General features: G+C 46.8%; 1 protein-coding gene across 2 annotated transcripts in view; it reads left to right on the forward strand.

Annotated features, from left to right (window-relative positions):
- Window positions 1-17,694, forward strand: part of OTOF (otoferlin) — a 276,809-nt gene that overhangs the window by 169,469 nt on the left and 89,646 nt on the right. For both annotated transcript variants that reach the window (XM_044289341.1, XM_044289343.1), the window contains exon 5: window positions 3,798-4,015. In XM_044289341.1, coding sequence (XP_044145276.1) covers window positions 3,798-4,015 — 218 coding nt within the window. The remainder of the gene's footprint in view (window positions 1-3,797; window positions 4,016-17,694) is intronic.

The following is a 17,694-nucleotide window of genomic DNA, read 5'->3' on the forward strand; positions in this document are numbered from 1 at the left end:
TGCACGACTGCATGTGGGTTTGAGCACCTCCTGCTAATGCCACCCTTCTCAACCACTGCCTTCAGCACTGATGACATGAGTGTGATGTCATCACAGGTCCTTCAGCTCTTCCAGTGAATTAGATTCAATTATATTGCTGTCCTGAGGACTTACAGGTGCATCTATTTGGCAGGCAGGACATTCAAGGCCTGGGACAAAACATCAGGGGCCCAGGCCCCGACTGTTTTAGCCTAGCAACGCCCCCTGACTGATACATTGTAGCAAACCATGTGCAGGATTCGGTTAATAGGCCAATATATCTAAGCCTATCATGTGTGATACTGTCTGATGAGCTCTGTATCTAAACCTATCATGTGTGATACTGTCTGCTGAGCTGTGTATCTAAACCTATCATGTGTGATACTGTCTGCTGAGCTGTGTATCTAATCTTATCCTGTGTGATACTGTCTGCTGAGCCGCGTATCTAATCCTATCATGTGTGATACTGTCTGCTGAGCTGTGTATCTAATTCTATCCTATGTGATACTATATGTGGAGTTGTGTATCTAATCCTATCATGTGTTATGTGTATCTAATCCTATCCTGTGTGATACTGTCTGCTGAGCTGTGTATCTAATCCTATGTGTGATACTGCCTGCTGAGCTGTGTATCTAATCCTATCCTGTGTGATACTGCCTGCTGAGCCGTGTATCTAATCCTATCCTGTGTGATACTGCCTGCTGGGCTGTGTATCTAATCCTATCCTGTGTGGTACTGTCTGCTGAGCTGTGTATCTAATCCTATCCTGTGTGATACTGTCTGCTGAGCTGTGTATCTAATCCTATCCTGTGTGATACAGCCTGCTGAGCTGTGTATCTAATCCTGTCCTGTGTGATACTGTCTGCAGAGCTGTGTATCTAATCCTATCCTGTGTGATACTGTCTGCTGAACTGTGTATCTAATCCTATCCTGTGTGATACTGTCTGCTGAGCTGTGTATCTAATCCTATCCTGTGTGATACTGTCTGCTGAGCTGTGTATCTAATCCTATCCTGTGTGATACTGTCTGCTGAGCTGTGTATCTAATCCTATCCTGTGTGATACTGTCTGCTGAGCTATGTATCTAATCCTATCCTGTGTGATACTGCCTGCTGAGCTGTGTATCTAATCATATCATGTGTGATACTGTCTGCTGACCTGTGTATCTAACCCTATCCTGTGTGATACTGTCTGCTGAGCTGTGTATCTAATCATATCATGTGTGATACTGTCTGCTGAGCTGTGTATCTAATCCTATACTGTGTGATACTGTCTGCTGAGCTGTGTATCTAATCCTATCATGTGTGATACTGTCTGCTGAGCTGTGTATCTAATCCTATCCTGTGTGATACTGTCTGCTGAGCTGTGTATCTAATCCTCTCCTGTGTGATACTGCCCGCTGAGCTGTGTATCTAATCCTATCATGTGTGATACTGTCTGCTGAGCTGTGTATCTAATCGTATCATGTGTGATACTGTCTGCTGAGATGTGTATCTAATCCTATCCTGTGTGATACTGTCTGCTGAGCTGTGTATCTAATCCTATCCTGTGTGATACAGCCTGCTGAGCTGTGTATCTAATCCTATCCTGTGTGATACTGTCTGCTGAGCTGTGTATCTAATCCTATCCTGTGTGATACTGTCTGCTGAGCGGTGTATCTAATCCTATCCTATGTGATACTGTCTGCTGAGCTCTGTATCTAATCCTATCCTGTGTGATACTGTCTGCTGAGCTGTGTATCTAATCCTCTCCTGTGTGATACTGTCTGCTGAGCTGTGTATCTAATCCTATCCTGTGTGATACTGTCTGCTGAGCTGTGTATCTAATCCTCTCCTGTGTGATACTGTCTGCTGAGCTGTGTATCTAATCCTATCCTGTGTGATACTGTCTGCTGAGCTGTGTATCTAATCCTATCCTGTGTGATACTGTCTGCTGAGCTGTGTATCTAATCCTATCCTGTGTGATACTGTCTGCTGAGCTGTGTATCTAATCCTATCCTGTGTGATACTGTCTGCTGAGCTGTGTATCTAATCCTATCCTGTGTGATACTGTCTGCTGAGCTGTGTATCTAATCCTATCCTGTGTGATACTGTCTGCTGAGCTGTGTATCTAATCCTATCCTGTGTGATACTGCCTGCTGAGCTGTGTATCTAATCCTATCCTGTGTGATACTGTCTGCTGAGCTGTGTATCTAATCCTATCCTGTGTGATACTGTCTGCTGAGCTGTGTATCTAATCCTATCCTGTGTGATACTGTCTGCTGAGCTGTGTATCTAATCCTTTCCTGTGTGATACTGTCTGCTGAGCTGTGTATCTAATCCTATCCTGTGTGATACTGTCTGCTGAGCTGTGTATCTAATCCTATCCTGTGTGATACTGTCTGCTGAGCTGTGTATCTAATCCTGTCCTGTGTGATACTGTCTGCTGAGCTGTGTATCTAATCCTATCCTGTGTGATACTGTCTGCTGAGATGTGTATCTAATCCTATCCTGTGTGATACTGTCTGCTGAGCTGTGTATCTAATCCTATCCTGTGTGATACTGTCTTCTGAGCTGTGTATCTAATCCTATCCTGTGTGATACAGTCTGCTGAGCTGTGTATCTAATCCTCTCCTGTGTGATACTGCCTGCTGAGCTGTGTATCTAATCCTATCCTGTGTGATACTGTCTGCTGAGCTGTGTATCTAATCCTATCCTGTGTGATACTGTCTTCTGAGCTGTGTATCTAATCGTATCATGTGTGATACTGTCTGCTGAGCGGTGTATCTAATCCTATCCTGTGTGATACTGCCTGCTGAGCTGTGTATCTAATCCTATATTGTGTGATACTGTCTGCTGAGCTGTGTATCTAATCCTATCCTGTGTGATACTGCCTGTTGGACCATTGCCTGGTGGTATGGGAAGTGTTGGCAGAGAATTTTTATTTTCTGATCAGTGGACGGATTATTTTTGGACAGTAATTACCTCCTTTGTGTTGCTATAGTTACAAAATATCTTAAACTTAAAACTAAAAAGACAAAAATTCTCCTCCGAGACTTAAAATATTCATCATTCTCCAGGATCGGGGCTCATTCTAAAGTGAGACTACAGAAAATGTTGAAATGCATAAGTATTCACACCCTTAGGCATCATAATGATAGTAAGAAAAAAGACGGACGTATGAAAGCAGATGTCGAACACAAGTTCTGAGGTCACATGACCGCTGGTCCACAGTGTGTACGCAGCGTCGTACATTTTTATGGGGGGGGGGGGAATATTTATGCAATCCTGTGTTTTGTTTGTAATAATTTAGCAGGAATTTTTATACGCCCTAAAAATGTTACCCGATATTCTGGCATGAGGATTTGAACCCAATCCCAGAAAAATGTGTCCAATGTCATCACACGTGCCACGCCATGTTAGAAAAAGTGACCAGGGGCTTCACAAATATGGCGTCTGTTCCGAGCAGTATATATTCCGTGCGTTTACCCCAGTCATGTGACTACTATATAGGCTTATAGTTAAAGTTGTCGCCCAGTCATTCTTTTTGTCCTCAAAGAGTGTGCGTCTCATAGAGGGCAGGACCTCAAATGTGCCCGTTACTGGATTGAAGGTGGGGCTTCAAATGTCTAGTGAGTGAGGAGGTATGGGGGTGTTCCCCTAAGTTCTCATCAAGCTCAGATTTTCATGGGACAGACTTGAGAACCAGACCTCGGGGGTGGAGTTAAGGCTAATAGTTATACAAAAATGTTCCCACCATGAGATGATGTTCCACTCACCAGATTTTCTTCATGTGTTTCAGACCAGCGTTAGTATCGAGATCAGGTACCAGACCATGGACGGGTCGGTGGGGGCTTGGAACGACGGAGAATTTTTGGCCAATTCCAACATAAGAAGTGAAGTGGATAGCAACTTCCATCTGGAGACGGACAGCTTGCTTTCTGGACTCAGTCATAACTCAGCTGTGTCCCCGGGGAGATCCCACCAGAGCCTGCACTCAGGAGAGAGGGCTTTCAGAAGGTAACGTACAAGTGGCTGGTCTATCAGAGAGATCGTTTCTCTGGAGTCCTTTGTGTCTTGTTGTATAAACGTAAGCCTGAAGGATCAAAGTCTTTCCTTAGTAGACGCTAAACAATCTTGGTGAGGTCTTGGTGAATCTGCAGCATTCCTTCCTTAACCTGGTGCCAACGCTTCTTCAAGACTTCACAGGACATCTCATCTACTTCTCTAAGTTCTCTTGGCTCCTGAACAGCGATCTTGTGATTGTCTCCATCCAACTTGTTGCCTGTTGTCCTCTTCCTCATTTCATTTCACCTCTATAGTTCAGGGTTTGGAGGTACTGGTTTGCCAGTACACAATACGGCGTCTCCTCTTTGAAGACTAAGTCCACCATCCTATCTAGATTTCTTGATTACCCCATTGCATCTATAATGAAAAAAGAAGCAAAGTTCCAATATGTCTTACTTAAAACACAGATCCTATCATTTTGTGTATACAGCTCCTGTGCAAACCTATGTATCTGCATGGTAACAGGCCACAGTCAGACCCTATGTAGTCTGATCCCGCAGTCATACGCTCTTCCATCTGTCCCCTACTTTGTTCAGACAGACATCTCGTAGGTAGGCGAGAAGAAGGAGTTGGGAGTATGACTGCGGGATCAGACTACATTGGGTTTGTTTGTGGTCTGTTACCATGGAGACACACAGGATTGCATGGGTTATGTCAACACAAAATAATAGGATGTTTTTAATTCAGATCTAAAGCAAAGTTGCTTTGTTTTTCGTTTTAGATGCATTGAGACCATCTCCTTTCTGGTTGTCCTCTTTACTATTCTGTTCTTCATGACACATCTGCCTGTTTGAGTGAGCTGGGGCTACGCACAAAGGTCCAAGGAATGGTGGAGGAGGCAGTGGCGTAGCGTGGGTTGCCAGCACTCGGGGCAAGCCAAGTATTGCGCCCCCCCCAACCTGTCAACACTCGCCATTTTACAGATAATGTAGTAGATGTCACCTGCAGTCCTATGTAACACCACAGATAACACAGTGATAACTCTCTGAGTACGGATAATGTAGTAGATGTCACCTGCAGTCCTATGTAACACCACAGATAACACAGTGATAACTCTCTGAGTACAGATAATGTAGTAGATGTCACCTGCAGTCCTATGTAACACCACAGATAACACAGTGATAACTCTCTGAGTACAGATAATGTAGTAGATGTCACCTGCAGTCCTATGTAACACCACAGATAACACAGTGATAACTCTCTGAGTATAGATAATGTAGTAGATGTCACCTGCAGTCCTATGTAACACCACAGATAACACAGGGATAACTCTCTGAGTACAGATAATGTAGTAGATGTCACCTGCAGTCCTATGTAACACCACAGATAACACAGTGATAACTCTCTGAGTACAGATAATGTAGTAGATGTCACCTGCAGTCCTATGTAACACCACAGATAACACAGTGATAACTCTCTGAGTACAGATAATGTAGTAGATGTCACCTGCAGTCCTATGTAACACCACAGATAACACAGGGATAACTCTCTGAGTACAGATAATGTAGTAGATGTCACCTGCAGTCCTATGTAACACCACAGATAACACAGGGATAACTCTCTGAGTACAGATAATGTAGTAGATGTCACCTGCAGTCCTATGTAACACCACAGATAACACAGTGATAACTCTCTGAGTATAGATAATGTAGTAGATGTCACCTGCAGTCCTATGTAACACCACAGATAACACAGTGATAACTCTCTGAGTACAGATAATGTAGTAGATGTCACCTGCAGTCCTATGTAACACCACAGATAACACAGTGATAGCTCTGTGAGTACAGATAATGTAGTAGATGTCACCTGCAGTCCTATGTAACACCACAGATAACACAGTGATAACTCTCTGAGTACAGATAATGTAGTAGATGTCACCTGCAGTCCTATGTAACACCACAGATAACACAGTGATAACTCTCTGAGTACAGATAATGTAGTAGATGTCACCTGCAGTCCTATGTAACACCACAGATAACACAGTGATAACTCTCTGAGTACAGATAATGTAGTAGATGTCACCTGCAGTCCTATGTAACACCACAGATAACACAGTGATAACTCTCTGAGTACAGATAATGTAGTAGATGTCACCTGCAGTCCTATGTAACACCACAGATAACACAGGGATAACTCTCTGAGTACAGATAATGTAGTAGATGTCACCTGCAGTCCTATGTAACACCACAGATAACACAGGGATAACTCTCTGAGTACAGATAATGTAGTAGATGTCACCTGCAGTCCTATGTAACACCACAGATAACACAGTGATCACTCTGAGTACAGATAGTGTAGTAGATGTCACCTGCAGTCCTATGTAACACCACAGATAACACAGGGATAACTCTCTGAGTACAGATAATGTAGTAGATGTCACCTGCAGTCCTATGTAACACCACAGATAACACAGTGATAACTCTCTGAGTACAGATAATGTAGTAGATGTCACCTGCAGTCCTATGTAACACCACAGATAACACAGTGATAACTCTCTGAGTACAGATAATGTAGTAGATGGGTGTGAGCCCCCAGAATTCAGAACACGCACAGTGTGGGCCAAATCCTATCTCCCCCCTCCCATCACTACAGAACATACAGGGTAATACAGTGACACATGCCTCTTACATCCAGTGACGTCTCTTTGATGTAGATGTTCTCTTTCCTCATCTTCTCCTTTCAGACCTTCAGACCAGACACCAGTTTTCAGCCATTTCTCGCCTCTGCAGTTTGACAAAAAAAATCTTAATTTACTACTTTTCCATCATCCTCGCATCTTCCGGACAAATCATCCTACCACCCCCAATACTGTGTCGCTGTGCTCCCCAATACTACACTACAGAAACAGATAAATCCCCTGGTAATACTAGTACCATGCAGATAGTGCCCTGCAATAATTATTGGCACACAGTGCCCTAAAATAACTGCGCCCAGCAAATAGTGCCCCTGACACTAATAGTGTAAACATAACGTCCCCCAAAAATAATTGTGGTAAGCTGATACTGTGCCAAGGTATCCCCACAGTAATAGTGCTCCCAAAAGTCCCACCAATAGGAATAATTCTCTGCTAGAGCACACATGGTAGTAATAGTGCTCCTACAGGGCCCCCAACATGTCCCCACTGTGCCCCAGAAGTAATAATGCTCCCATAGTGCCCATACTAGTAATCATGTTCCCCCTAGACCCCCAGTAGTAATAAAGCCCACAATAATGCCCCCCAGTAGTAATAATTCTCCTTATAATGGGACAGTACAAAAAATGCCCCTTTTTAATGCCCCCAGTTGAGCTAATGTCCCTATAGTGCCCCCATAATATATAGTGCCCCCAGTAAATGTCCCCATAGTGCTCCTCTCCCCCCTTCCTCCTAGTGCCCCCATAATGTACCTGTATAAAATGCCCCATATATAGTGCCCCAGTAGATGCCCTCAGTGTCCCTCATAATTTGCAAGTATAAAATACCCCTACTTAGTGCCCCTGTAGATGACCCCATAGTACTCCTCTCCCCCCTTCCCCCATAATGCCCTCCATATAAAATACCCCTTCTTTGTGGCCTTAGTAGATGCCCCCATAGTGCCCCCAATAATGCGCCAGTAAGAAATGCCACCCAATAATGTGCCAGTAAGAAGTGCCACCGAAGAATGTGCCAGTAAAAAGTTCCCCCAATAATGTGCCAGTAAGAAGTGCCACCATAGATGCCCCCAAATAATGTGCCAGTAAGAAGTACCCCCATAGATACCCCCAATTATGTGCCTGTAAGAAGTGCCCCCATATCATGTGCCAGTAAGAAGTGCCCCCAATCATGTGCCAGTAACAAGTGCCCCTCATAGATAGCCCCCCAATCATGTGCCAGTAAGAAGTGCCCCCCAATCATGTGCCAGTAACAAGTATTGTACCATATAAAAACATAAACACTTATACTTACCTCCATGGCACACTCCTCTTCTGGCCTGGGTCCTGCGCTGTACGGCTCAGGCGGCACAATAACGTCATCGCGCCACCTGCACCGGCCTCTCATAGGCGGCAGGCACTAGACGCCTCTCCCCTGCCCCGCAGCATCCATCTGTCCTGAGGACGGCGATACAGATGACTATAGGGATGAGCGCTTCCACAATGCGCTCATCTCCCAGTGCCCTGCTGCTGCCCCCCACTTTTGAGCAGAGACGCGCCGCCTGGGGCCGCGCCGCCTCTTCTGAGCAGATCCTAACATTACAAAAACCAGCAGAATTTTCTATTCAGCTTCAGATGTGACTGGAGTATAAGACACGAGATGGGTAATGTAAAGGGCTTATAACAGTCTCCTCATATTTCCCAGACTGTTTTTACTCGGAAGTGGAGATTTTCTTGACACTTCCATCTTTTAGTAATCGGGGCTGGACAGCTGTCTTCTCCTTCTTGATGTTTTCCATTTTTAGCAGCAATTAACATTTTCCGAGAGACTTTCATTTCTGAATCTTTCGCCCGCCGGGTCCGGCTCTCTTCCTTTTTGTGTGACAGCCCAGCGGAGACTCCGTGTTCTTACAAGAAAGCCTCCTCTGAATGATAATCACCAGCGACCGACAGGGAACAGGAATTAAATGTAGCACGTCCTTCAAGCAGAGGAGATGAGGCGCTCCTCAAAGTCCCCAGCTGTGAAAGCACTGAGCTCCTCCAGACCTATCATGTCCTCTCAATTTCAAAACTAACTTCTGGTCCACCATGGACGCCATTTTTCAGTATTATCTCATATTTCCTGCTGCCAAAATTCAGGAGCTTTCATCTTGGACAGCGTCACTCTGGCTTCTCTTGGGTGATCTTGTGATATTTGCCATGTTCTCGCTGTCTTCTTGCGTCTGGTGTCTATATCTTGTGTCTTCAGCCTCTTCTCTGCACACAAGAAGCCTGCAGGATCTCGCAAATAAATATATCGTTTATGCAGCCCACCTCAATGCCAGGCAGAGGCTGCAAAAGCAAATGCAAATTTTGGGACACTAAAGAGAAATATCTGCCAGTCAGTTGAAATCATAGCCAGGCTTCCATTTAAGAAGATCAGCCCTAACCCTATGTCTAAATATCATCCAGAAGAGGGGTTCTTTACAGTTAGAGGACACCAACAAGGGAGTCATGATAAATACGAAGAACTATTCCAAAAAGGCCTTGATATTTATTTCATGACTAATGTTACTGGGAGTTATAGTTCATAAGGAAGCGGGATGGTGGATTACTGAGCCAAGGAAATTATCTACCTGGCTTAGGGGTTTACAAATGAATTTTTCCCCTTTACTTAAGGGTTTTGTCTTCCTCTGGATCAGTCATATATGGAAAGGTGAAGATATGCATCTTTTCTGCTACAGCCACACTGCTACATCTGCTCTGCAACATCCACTCTGATACTTTCTGTTGTTTAGCAATGGAAAGAAGAAGAAGGAAGAAAGGCAGTGGTACTGTCATCAACAGCAAATCTATTCATTGTCATCAGCCAGATATCTACTCAGTGTGGATGTAGCAGAGTGGATATAGCAGTGCGGATGTAGTAGAGCAGATATAACAGGATGTAGCAGAGTGGATGTAGAAAATCAGAAGTAGTAGAGCAGATGTAACTCAGTGGATGTAGAAGTACAGATGTAGCAGTACATAAGTAGTAGAGTGGATGTGCCAGAGCTGATGTAGCCAGGTGGATGTAGCAGAGTGGATATAGCAGTGTGGATGTAGTAGAGCAGATATAACAGGATGTAGCAGAGCAGATGTAACTCAGTGGATGTAGAAGTACAGATGTAGCAGTACATAAGTAATAGAGTGGATGTGCCAGAGCTGATGTAGCCAGGTGGATGTAGCAGAGTGGATATAGCAGTGTGGATGTAGTAGAGCAGATATAACAGGATGTAGCAGAGCAGATGTAACTCAGTGGATGTAGAAGTACAGATGTAGCAGTACATAAGTAATAGAGTGGATGTGCCAGAGCTGATGTAGCCAGGTGGATGTAGCAGAGTGGATATAGCAGTGTGGATGTGGTAGAGCAGATATAACAGGATGTAGCAGAGCAGATGTAACTCAGTGGATGTAGAAGTACAGATGTAGCAGTACATAAGTAATAGAGTGGATGTGCCAGAGCTGATGTAGCCAGGTGGATGTAGCAGAGTGGATATAGCAAATCAGATATAACAGTGTGGCTGTACTTGAGTGGATGTAGAAAAGCAGAATTAGTAGAGCAGATGTAGCAGTGGGGCTATAGCAGAGCAGATGGAGCAGAGTGGATGTAACAGAGAAAATATGGCGATTCACGATTAGTAGAGTGGATGTTGCAGAGAAAATATAGTATTGTAGATGTAGCAGAGCAAAGTAGCTGAGTGGATGTTGCAGAGTAGATTATGCAAAGCAAATGCAGCAGAATAGATATACAGTAGATAAAACAGCAAGACATTTAGGAAGACTAAAGCTGCAGATAAGCAAACCACCAGCATCCGGCCAATGGCAGATGGAGCCCATGGAGCCTCTACACATGGCGGCCATGTATGTGACTTCGTCACTCTGCATAATTGCTGGTTGATTTAATATCATTCATTCTTCTTACCATTCACTGTCCCCTTTTCGGTGCTTTCCCACAATCCCATGCTTTATCATAGCAAGATGTATAATACTGTTCATTTCGAGCCTCCGGGATTAGGAACAGAATGCAGGAAAATACAGTGAAGACTGACACGAATAAAGGCAGAGCAGAGAGTGTGCACAGAGGTGAGGGGGATGCATAGCACATTTTAAAATAAGGCCCCCTTCTGGTGGTGGTTAATACTGCCACATCCCTAACCACCTGAGATGGGGCTGACGCTTCCTTTCTCCGTCTCATTTGTATGATCCTTTGATTAATTCCTCACACCCCCTGTTGTAGGAGCTGTGATCTCATGGACTAGTCACCTTGGTGTGCTGACTACTTGGGGTTCCCTCAGAAGTAATATATGGTGGGCAGATACTGGGGGTCCAGTTACCCTCGGAGTGCAGTGATTGCATTCAATGGGTAGCAATTTTTGGGAGATTGCAAGCCCCTCTCCTCCGAGCTGCAGGGGACTATTTCTGCCTGAGCCATGTGCCATGGGAAGAGCTCTTTGATCTGAGAGTAATGACAAGCGACATCTCCACAGCGTCTAATGGTCTGGAGATTGATAGAAGCTGCTGCCGCCTGTCATTGGTGCACGGTGGCTGCTGGTTGCAGATCGATGCCCCGTACGCTGCGCCCCGGAGTCTCCTCTGCTGCACATCGGGTATAATGGATGCCTCACAGAACAAATACTCATACATTTCACTCCACCGGCAGAAAACACCTATCAGATCAAGCACCGATCCACTGAAAATTCGTCTACCGTCCTATTCCCTCATAACTACTGGATACAATTGTATCAGTCTAGACCAGGGATGCCCAATGCAATATAATGCGTTTTTCACGTGCGTGACAAAAACCGGAATGTTTACAGACAACATCTCTAAGCGTGAAAAACGCATCGCATCCGCACGTGCTCACTGTTTTCTGGATGCAGTGTAAATCCAGGAGGCTTGTATTCTGCTTGTTTTGGTTACGTGAAACCAGAATGAACACCCCCATTCTTTACACTGCAGGTTTCATCCCGAGAGCAGGAAAACTATGAAAAGAGAAACGTGAAGTGACTCTTTCTTCATAATTAGGTTTCGGGGCTCTCCTCTCAGTAAAGTGATGGAGGGCGGCAGGTGATTAGATGAGGTTGGACGGTACATTGTTACAGACTGGTGTATTACTCAGGAGCTGTAGGAACCTCGCGCCTCCCTGTGCGCCTCGCTCCTGGCACTAAACCCCCTGTAATAGACGGTAATGTGCAGTTTGGCAGCAGGATGAGCCTCATAAAGTAACAGGGAAGCCGCTAATTACTGTGAAGTGCACCTATAATGAAGGTGGAGCGCTGCGGAGCCCAGGAGAGCCGAGGGTGCGGGGGAGGGGGCATATCAGGCCTTGTCCCAGGAGCTTACAGTCATAGCCAGGGTTATCATGTTCCGCACCGTGCTGCTAAGCCAATGTATCTAAGCATATGTGTGATACTGGCTACTGTATCTAATCCTATCCTGTGTGATACTGTCTGCTGAGCTGTGTATCTAATCCTATCCTGTGTGATACTGTCTGCTGAGCTGTGTATCTAATCCTGTCCTGTGTGATACTGCCTGCTGAGATGTGTATCTAATCCTGTCCTGTGTGATACTGTCTGCTGAGCTGTGTATCTAATCCTCTCCTGTGTGATACTGTCTGCTGAGCCGTGTATCTAATCTATCCTGTGTGATACTGTCTGCTGAGCTGTGTATCTAATCCTATCCTGTGTGATACTGTCTGCTGAGCTGTGTATCTAATCCTATCATGTGTGATACTGTCTGCTGAGCTGTGTATCTAATCCTATCCTGTGTGATACTGTCTGCTGAGCTGTGTATCTAATCCTATCCTGTGTGATACTGCCTGCTGAGCTGTGTATCTAATCCTATCCTGTGTGATACTGTCTGCTGAGCTGTGTATCTAATCCTATCCTGTGTGATACCGTCTGCTGAGCTGTGTATCTGATCCTGTCCTGTGTGATACTGTCTGCCGAGCTGTGTATCTAATCCTATCCTGTGTGATACTGTCTGCTGAGCTGTGTATCTAATCCTGTCCTGTGTGATACTGCCTGCCGAGCTGTGTATCTAATCCTATCATGTGTGATACTGTCTGCTGAGCTGTGTATCTAATCCTATCCTGTGTGATACTGCCTGCTGAGATGTGTATCTAATCCTATCCTGTGTGATACTGTCTGCTGAGCTGTGTATCTAATCCTATCCTGTGTGACACTGTCTGCTGAGCTGTGTATCTAATCCTATCCTGTGTGATACTGTCTGCTGAGCTGTGTATCTAATCCTATCCTGTGTGATACTGTCTGCTGAGCTGTGTATCTAATCCTATCCTGTGTGATACTGTCTGCTGAGCTGTGTATCTAATCCTATCCTGTGTGATACTGTCTGCTGAGCTGTGTATCTAATCCTATCATGGGTGATACTGTCTGCTGAGCTGTGTATCTAATCCTATCCTGTGTGATACTGTCTGCTGAGCGGTGTATCTAATCCTATCCTGTGTGATACTGTCTGCTGAGCTGTGTATCTAATCCTATCCTGTGTGATACTGTCTGCTGAGCTGTGTATCTAATCCTATCATGGGTGATACTGTCTGCTGAGCTGTGTATCTAATCCTATCATGTGTGATACTGTCTGCTGAGCTGTGTATCTAATCCTATCCTGTGTGATACTGTCTGCTGAGCTGTGTATCTAATCCTATCATGGGTGATACTGTCTGCTGAGCTGTGTATCTAATCCTATCCTGTGTGATACTGTCTGCAGAGCTGTGTATCTAATCCTATCATGTGTGATACAGCCTGCTGAGATGTGTATCTAATCCTATCCTGTGTGATACTGTCTGCTGAGCTGTGTATCTAATCCTATCCTGTGTGATACTGTCTGCTGAGCTGTGTATCTAATCCTATCATGGGTGATACTGTCTGCTGAGCTGTGTATCTAATCCTATCCTGTGTGATACTGTCTGCTGAGCTGTGTATCTAATCCTATCATGGGTGATACTGTCTGCTGAGCTGTGTATCTAATCCTATCATGTGTGATACTGTCTGCTGAGCTGTGTATCTAATCCTATCATGGGTGATACTGTCTGCTGAGCTGTGTATCTAATCCTATCCTGTGTGATACTGTCTGCTGAGCTGTGTATCTAATCCTATCATGGGTGATACTGTCTGCTGAGCTGTGTATCTAATCCTATCATGTGTGATACTGTCTGCTGAGCTGTGTATCTAATCCTATCCTGGGTGATACTATGCTCCAGTGTATCTAATCCTAACTATGTGTAGTGCCAGGAGGTGATGTATCTAAGCCATGTGATACTGTTTTATGTTGCTGATGATGTGTTCCTGCCCGCAGGGATGAAGATGATGGGGAGGATTATAACAGTGAAGATGATGGGGGAGAGGGGGATAATAACAGCCAGTGCTCCTTGCTGTCCAGGTAGCAGTTTTAGGGTGACATGTGTGGTGTGTCGTATTGAGGTGTCCTTCATAGTGTGCCATCCTGGGGTGACCTGCATGGTGGGCCATCCTGGGGTGACCTGTGCGGTGTGCCATCCTGGGGTGACCTGTGCGGTGTGCCATCCTGGGGTGACCTGTGCGGTGTGCCATCCTGGGGTGACCTGCGCGGTGGGCCATCCTGGGGTGACCTGCGCGGTGGGCCATCCTGGGGTGACCTGCGCAGTGTGCCATCCTGGGGTGACCTGCTCGGTGTGCCATCCTGGGGTGACCTGCGCGGTGTGCCATCCTGGGGTGACCTGCGCGGTATGCCATCCTGGGTTGACCTGCATGGTGTGCCATCCTGGGTTGACCTGCATGGTGGGCCATCCTGGAGTGACCTGTGAGGTGGGCCATCCTGGGGTGACCTGCGTGGTGGACCATCCTGGGGTGACCTGCGTGGTGGGCCATCCTGGGTTGACCTGCGCGGTGGGCCATCCTGGGGTGACCTGCGTGGTGGGCCATCCTGGGGTGACCTGCTCGGTGTGCCGTCCTGGGGTGACCTGCGCAGTGTGCCATCCTGGGGTGACCTGCGCGGTGTGCCATCCTGGGTTGACCTGCATGGTGTGCCATCCTGGGTTGACCTGCATGGTGGGCCATCCTGGAGTGACCTGTGAGGTGGGCCATCCTGGGGTGACCTGCGTGGTGGGCCATCCTGGGGTGACCTGTGTGTTGGGCCATCCTGGGGTGACCTGCGTGGTGGACCATCCTGGGGTGACCTGCGTGGTGGGCCATCCTGGGGTGACCTGCGTGGTGGACCATCCTGGGGTGACCTGCGTGGTGGACCATCCTGGTTTCCCGTAAAGTTCCAGGAACGAAGGGTGGTGACCAGAGGCCATATAGGTTGTCCCCTGCTCTGCATGTTCACCTGTGAGGTCCACTTACCGTTCAGGAACACAGCTGCCTAATGTCCCAGTTTTCACAGGTCTGTCCTGTACACCAGACCACAAAAGGGACATTAGTTAAAAAGGGCGGTGTCTCTTGTCATTTTGGGGGTGGGACCGCTGCAGGTAAGTACATAGGTGCTGTCATAGGGGTCATATCGGTTGTCACCCACACCTCGCTCTAGGTGGATATTTACAGGTTGCACTTCTCTTCACCTGCCACTAGATGGAGCCTGAGCTGTATGCCGCTGCATTGCAGACAGGGATTACAGTGTGGCCCCCCCGTCGTGCCCACCAGCCCTGGTATAACACACACAACTGCACACCCCATGGCAAGGATTTTTGGGCACATGCCACCCTATATCCAGCCACCCTATGAAAGCAGCGAGGGTGTCTGAGCGATCACCACAACCACTTGCTCAACTCTAGGCCCCCCCCCCGCCCTCATCCTGTGTGATCTCCATCTCATTGCATGCTCAGATTTCTTTTTTCCCCATTGGACATATGGTTACAATTTTTTTCCAGTAGGTATAACCTGAGGGTGCGGGGGAGTTGTGGGTGGCGCCATATTGCTATGGAGCTCTGGTCTAATGCCACAATGTAAAGTCTCCTGAGCAGGTGCAGCTCTCACAGCCTCTAGCACAGCAGGAACACACAGCAGCAGCAGTCCTACAGATGGCACCGAGCGCCACTACTCCTCCGTTCTAGGTCCTAGTGTATGGCCCCACAACATTGTTACCATAGTTACCTACTGTCACGAGATGACCTAGAAGTGGAGTTCCCCTTTAAGCAAATCTTTAAAAGTTTGGTAGATTGAAACTAAATCCTCACTTCTATGAATATTCCAGAAGAACTGATGTTCTGCCTCGAACATGTTATTGGTGACAACCAGTATGGCCGAATATGGCGTAGGTGGCAACTAATATGGCGTAGGTGACAACCAATGTGACTGAATATGGTATCGTGACAACCAGCATGGCGGACAACGTGGCATGAGACCATCATCCTGGAGGCAGGGGTGTATTATTCAGGTTCCTCTGTGGCTTAATGGAATCTAATGATATAGCGGTTCACTGCCCCTTAAAGGGGTAGTCCTCATCAAAGCTGGCATTTTCAAGGGGCCGGTGACCACACGTCAGGGGCCACGGTGGTCATGATAGATCGCCACCTATCTCTGGTTTGCAGTGATGTGGGGGAGATGTTTTTTGCATGTTGTGTTTTTATTGGGTCGATAATAGAGGACTGAATACGATGTGTATCAAGATGTGCGCTATGTACATGGCGCCCCCTGCAGGGCAGAGGATGACATAGACGACGGGACTGCGTGTTCCTGGTATGTCCTGCCCTCCTGATACATGTATGACAGGACATGTGCTAAATGGTACAAAGGGTGTACACCCGTCAGCCCCCGCCCTCGCCCGTCAAAACTAATTAAATAGAGGCAAATATCGGTTGTCCTCCCTGCAGATGGAGCAGAGCTGAATCTGTACTGTAATGTGTCCCTGCAGGACACCGCTATGATCAGCTGCATCATGTGTTGGAGTCTGAGGTAATCTGCAATTTCCCTTCCGTCTCATCAGAGGCTCAGACTGCTGCCTTGTCCTTCCTCTATGCTTTATACTGCAGCTCTGCTCCATAAGGAAGGATAAACATTTGCCCCCCCCCCCCCCCCCCCATGAGAGCAGTGACATAATGATATACTCCTGACCTCAGCGGAAACCATTTAGTCCACATGAACCTTCACTCTCTGTATTCACCTCATTTCAGCCATGACGACGATCGGCAGGAGGAGAGTAAGAGGATCGGCAGGTAAGTATCTCCTCTGATATCATATGCAAAGTCATACCGTGAGGAGGGGGTCCCCAGCAGCACAGAGGATTTCAGGAGAGGAGTGTACTGATTATGTGGAGGGTCACAGACTGGGAGTTACATAGTGGAAGGAGCAAGGGCTTCTCAGCAGCACCGAGGATTTCAGGAGAGGAGTGTGCTGATCATGTGGGAGGTCACAGATTGATAGTTACATAGTGGAAGGAGCAGGGTCCTCCCAGCACCACAGAGGATTTCAGGAGAGGAGTGTGCTGATCATGTGGAGGTCACAGACTGAGAGTTTCATTGAGGAAGAAGCAGGGTCCTCCCAGCAGCACAGAGTATTTCAGGAGAGGAGTGTGCTGAAAATGTGGAGGTCACAGACTGAGGGCTACAGAATGGGAGAAGCAGGGTCCTCCCAGCAGCACAGAGTATTTCAGGACAGGAGTGTGCTGATCATGTGGAGGTCACAGACTGAGGCCTACAGAATGGGAGAAGCAGGGTCCCCAGCAGCACAGAGGATTTCAGGAGAAGAGTGTACTGATTATGCCAGAGGTCACAGACTGAGAGGGACATAAAGGAAGAAGCAGGGTCCCCAGGAGCACAGAGTATTTCAGGAGAGGAGTGTGCTGATCATGTGGAGGTCACAGACTGAGAGTTTCATAGAGGAATCAGCAGGGTCCTCCCAGCAGCACAGAGGATTTCAGGAGAGGAGTGTGCTGATCATGTGGAGGTCACAGACTGAGAGTTACATAGTGGAAGGATCAGGAGCCACAGCAGCACAGAGTATTTCAGGAGAGGAGTGTGCTGATCATGTGGGAGATCACAGTTTGAAGGATACATAGTGGAAGAAGCAGGGTCC

Source organism: Bufo gargarizans, chromosome 4 (genome assembly GCF_014858855.1).
Source record: "Bufo gargarizans isolate SCDJY-AF-19 chromosome 4, ASM1485885v1, whole genome shotgun sequence".
Taxonomy (NCBI): domain Eukaryota; kingdom Metazoa; phylum Chordata; class Amphibia; order Anura; family Bufonidae; genus Bufo; species Bufo gargarizans.